Consider the following 5216-nt stretch of genomic DNA (forward strand, 5'->3'; position numbering starts at 1 on the left):
TAGTATATGCATTTCATCACAATTTAAAAGCAAAAACTCCCTGGCCCAGCAGGTACATACACTGCAGCCTCCATAGAGGAACCATAATTCTTCTGTGAAGCCACCCAGGCCAGAGCTCAAGCACAGACAGAGAGGCAGCTGGCCAAAACCACCCAAGATACCTGCCCCTCCCCCTCTCCCTGCAGGTTCCCATGCCAGCTTGGTGCCAACTCCTTCTGGCTCCAACCTAAGGAGGGTCTCCTCTGCTCCTGGACTCAGTATCTTCATCTCTGAAATGGACTCCTGGTCAGGACAGTAACTTGGTCAGAGCCCAGGGTTACTGCATCTGGGTGACCCTGGGTTTCATGGTGTCCCATGTCCAAACTTCCTCATTTGTGGTTCTCAGCAATTCACCACTCTGGGTATTTATGGCTTGGCTACTGCACACCAACTTAATGTGAAATATGTCCATGTGCTCCTCTAGGGAGTGTTTAACCCCTACACAGGTGAGGGGCAAGTCCTGTTGTTCCTCCCACTCTATCCATGGACAAAGAGAGGGGCATTCACTGCCCACAATGGGCAGACAAGGAAAGGCCAAACCAGGATTTGAGCCCAAGTCTTGAACAACCCATCCCATACGCACATGGCCCTCCCTAAACAATTGCTAGGGTCTATGTGTTGCCTACCTGGTGACTCCCCATCCCTTGTGAACCCAACTTATCACCCCATCTCAGACAGGACTCACCTTCTGCCCATTGCAAATGGCAGGAAGAAGTGGACAGCTGGGTCACAGCCAGAGGGTATGAAAGTTCCCCATTGGGCCAGGCGTGGTGGCACATGCCTTTAATCCCAGCACAAGTGAGGCAGAGGCAGGTGGATTCCTGTGAGATTGAGGCCATCCTGGTCTACATAGTGAGTTCTAGGTGGGGCTAGTACTTGCTATATAATTGTGAGGACTGGAACTCAGATTCCAGCACCCATGTAACAAGCCAGGGGTCCCACATACACCTCCAGGGCAGGGTGGAGACAGCAGGATCACTGGAGCTTGGGGGCTTCCAGTGAACCTGAGGCTCAGGGAGAGACTCTGCCTCAAAGGAACAGGTGGAAAGTGAGAGAGGGTACCCAGGCACACACATGTGCATGCACACATACATACAAATAAATAAATCTTTAAAAAATAACTTCACTCCTGTGGTTAACTCTTCAGGGACACAGGATGCTGCTGGCATCAAGGAGTGTCCTGCTGCACCACCTGACACTGTTTCTGTGGGGGAAATCACCTCATCTATCTGATCCAGTTTCCATATCTGAAAAATGGGAATATATATTATATACATGTAATATATACATATATATTTTTTAAGACAATTACCAGGCCTAGAACATGATATATAGGTGAGGATGACCTTGAATTTCTGAGCCTTCTGCCTCTACCTCCCAAGTGCTGGGATTACAGGCATGCACCATCATGCCCAGTTTATGTGGTACTGGGAATTAAACCTAGGGCTTTGCTAGGCAAGCACTCTACTAACTGAGCTATAGAATATTAACCACCTCATTGGGGTCTTTGCGAAGATTAAATGTAAGGACACACACAGAATGACGGTTAATGCTGATTGTCAGCTTGATATATCTATAATCACCTAGAAGACAAAGCTCTGGGTATGTGAGGATGTATCAAAATGGGTTAATTGCGGTGGGAAGGCCCACCATAAATGTCAATGGCACCATTCCATGGGCTGGGGTCCTAGACTGAATAAAAATGAGGAAGAGAGATGAGGGCAGGAGAAATGGCTCAGTGGTTAAGAGCACTGGCTACTTTTGTAGAGGACTGGGGTTCAGTTCCTAGCACCCACATGGTGGTTAACAACCACCTGTGATTCCAGTTCCAGATGATCTGCACCCCCTCCTGGCTTCCTCGGTCATTGCATGACAGGGATGCACTTACATACATGCAGGCAAAACACTCACACACATAAAATAAAAATAAATAAATAAATGTTTAAAAAAAGAAGTCTGGGAAGCAGCACTCATTTCTCTCAGCTTCCTGACTGCAGAGGCAATGTGAGCAGCTTTCTCAAGCGCCTGCCACCATCCTTCCCTGCCATGATGAACTGCACCCTCACACTGGGAGCCAAAATAAACCCTTCCTTCCTTATGTTGCTTTTGTCAGGTATTTTGCTGCATCAAGGAAAACAAATATTTGTAGACAGATATTCTGGCAAGGCTGGGCCTGTGCCACCCACAAGATAGCTCCATTCCTGGGTGCTGATCTATAAGGGCACAGTGAAAGTGCCATTGTTGGTATGGTCTGTAAAATGGGATAACGATACCACAGGGCTTGGGGAAGAACAGGAACCCAACACTGGTGAGGATCTTGGCACAGCTCCTGGCACAGTAAATGCCAGAGAGCACCAAAGGCAGCCTCCAGTTCTTCCCTAGGCCAGGCCTATCTCTAAGCAACCAGGATGTGGGGGAAGGAGGAAAGTTAGATGCCTAAACCAAGAGTCCAATTTTAATCTATTTTTTAGACAGGGTCTCATGTATCCCAGGCTTGTTTCAAACTCACTACACAGCCAAAGCTGACCTTGAACGGATTCTTCTGCCTCCACATTCCGAGTGCTGGGATTACAGACATGCGTCACCGTGTCTAACTTCAGATTTTAAGCCTGACTGTAATTCCCCCATGCTTTCACTGTGTAACCTTAGGCAAGCCAGCTAACCCCTATAAACTGAGGGTCTGAGCAAGCCTGTCTGGCCTCTGCTCCATAGGTGGTGGACTGGGTGACTCAGAGCAGTCTTTGGCTCTGTACTTTCCAGATGGAATTCTCCACCTACATTTGTTTCCTCCAGGGTAACAGTTCCCACAATGCCCACTCCCTGTACACAGGAGCTGAGTGGCTGGCACTTTCCTCCTATTTTTTCATTTTCCCAGCAGCATCCCCAGGAGGGCACTGCTGTGGTGCTCAGCTCACAGATGAGGAGACCAAGGCACAGGGGCTGGCATATCTACCCTCACCAGCCCCATCCCCCCAGCACGGCATGGGTCACCAGGCAGACCAGATGGGAATCTATGGACGGATCTCCCTCCCTAACCAGGAAGCAAGTTCTTCCTGGGCAGGGAAGGGGTTCAGGCACCAGCACGCTCATGCTCACTGACTTAGGCAAGGACACACACACACACACACACACACACACACACACACACACACACTCACTCCATAGACAGGGAAATAGAGGCCCAAGAGAGGACAAGAGTTGTGTCCAGGGACCCACTCCACCACCTCCCCAGGCTGAGTTCATGCTCAGAAAATGGCTACAAAGAAAACCTCTAGATCCCCAGCTCTCGCCTGGGCTCCCCCTCCTAACACGCACACAAATCAGGGACAAAGGAAAGCGAGTCCGGAGCCTTCCTTCAGCAGCCACTGGAGCCCCTCTCCGCCCCTCTTTGTGTGGGGCCAGAAGGGGCGGGAGCTGTCTGAATGAACCTCAGATTTAATGAGGGGAAGAAAAGGAGAGGGGGCTGGGAAAGAAGGGGCCTCTCAGGCGGGTATAGCTGGAGCCCCCCCCCCATGCTGGCTGCTGCCCCAAAACAAAGCTGGCCTCCCCCCAGGTCCCCAACACAGGCGACCAGACAGGCACACACAACCTCCCTCAATTCCTGAATCTTCCCTGGATCCAAAGTTTGGTCCAGGTGGCCAGTGACAACCGTTGACCAACCTCGCTCAACAGCGAGGAGATGGGGGGGCTCCCTCCACCCCACCCCACCCCATCCCCATCCCAGCCTCTGCAGGAGGGAAGGGTCTGATGCTTGCTGGGGGAGTGCCCAAGAGTGTGCGAGCCAGGCAGCGCGTGGAGTAGACAGGATGCAGGCAGACCCGAGGACGATGGGCAGACAGACGGACAGACCCCGAACCCCAGAGACACGGGCGGGACAACTACAAAAGAGGACTGCGCCAGCCGACAGAGATAGACTGACGGACGCACTGCCAGAGAGACAGAAGGGCACCCGGTAGGGAGAGGCCGGGACCCCGCAGGCCACACAAAGAGTCCCGGCGCCCGGGAAGTGAGGGGCGACCCCGCATCCTAGGGGCAGCTCTAGGTCGAGCGGGATGCTGCGGGGTCGCGGGGTATCGGGCTCCCTGCACCCGCCTGCGGCCTCAGTGGCCCGATTCTCAGGAGAGGCGCCGCCCGGGGGGAGCTCGGCCAGGCTGGGCACCCCACCCTCCCCGGCGGTAACCCGAGAGGAGATACCAGCTGTCCGGTGCCCGGCGGCCGGAGCCGGGTGAATGGATGCAGGGCGCGCAGTGAGAAAGGCGCCCCGGGGGGCCAGGAGGCGGGGTGCTGCCCCACAAAGACAAGTTTGGAGACAGGAAAAGAAAGAAAGTATTTGGAGCGAGAAGGTAGAGAAAAAGTGCGCGGGGCCGCGGGAGGCATGGGGCTCGGGGCTGGGGACTCACGCAGCTGAGCAGGGAGCAGGCGCCCAGGCAGGCCCCCATGGCGGCGCCGGGCGCTGGGCGCCGGCCTCGGATCCGGGATCAGGTCGGACTCGGAGCGCTGGGCGTGGCCCCACCCTGGCCCGGCCCCGCCCCGGCCCCGCCCCACCTGCGAAGTGGGCTCGGCACTTTCCGGCAACACTCGGGGCTTCCCGCGACTCACCTGGGACAGGTGCGCGGGGCGGGACCTCACTGAAAAGGCTGATGCCGGAATACCGGACTCTGACCTAGGCTTGTACCCTGAATCAATGCGAGAATTTGGAAATAGACTTGGATTTGAAGTTGGGGCAAGGCCATTGGGTGATCCGATGGGCAGGATCTAAGAGGTGGTCCTCACTGATCTCCTGGCCCTTATCACAGAGTCTCTGCTTATTGAATGATAAATGACTGGATAAAGAAATGCGAGGAATGGGGAGTGGTGACATAGCTCAGTTGGTAGAATGCTTACCTAGCATGTATAAAGCCCTGGGTTTGATCCCCAGAACCACATAAAACTAGCTCATGCATGTAATCCCAGCAGTCAGGAGGAGGAGGTAAAAGGATCAAAAATCCAAGGTTATCCACAGCTACATAGCTAGTTCTAAACCAGCCTGGGATACATAAGACCCTGAGGAAAGGTAATCACTTTACTTCTCTTAGCCTGCCTCAGTTTCCCTAACTGTGAAGTGCTCACCTCAGGGGGCTGATACAACATATAAGAAATGCTTAATAAATAGAAGCCCTTGTCATCCCTGCACCCTT

The 5216-nt window shown here is 53.5% G+C and overlaps 1 protein-coding gene across 1 annotated transcript in view; it reads right to left on the reverse strand.

Moving 5' to 3' along the window:
- The window catches only part of Serinc2 (serine incorporator 2), a 31303-nt gene extending 26750 nt beyond the window's left edge, over positions 1-4553 (reverse strand). Inside the window, exon 1 of the mRNA XM_008848225.2 lies at positions 4440-4553. Coding sequence (XP_008846447.1) covers positions 4440-4478 — 39 coding nt within the window. The 5' untranslated portion in view covers positions 4479-4553. The remainder of the gene's footprint in view (positions 1-4439) is intronic.
- Positions 4554-5216: the final 663 nt, after the last annotated feature.

This window comes from Nannospalax galili, unplaced genomic scaffold (genome assembly GCF_000622305.1).
Source record: "Nannospalax galili isolate Female #2095 unplaced genomic scaffold, S.galili_v1.0 scaffold111, whole genome shotgun sequence".
Lineage (NCBI taxonomy): Eukaryota > Metazoa > Chordata > Mammalia > Rodentia > Spalacidae > Nannospalax > Nannospalax galili.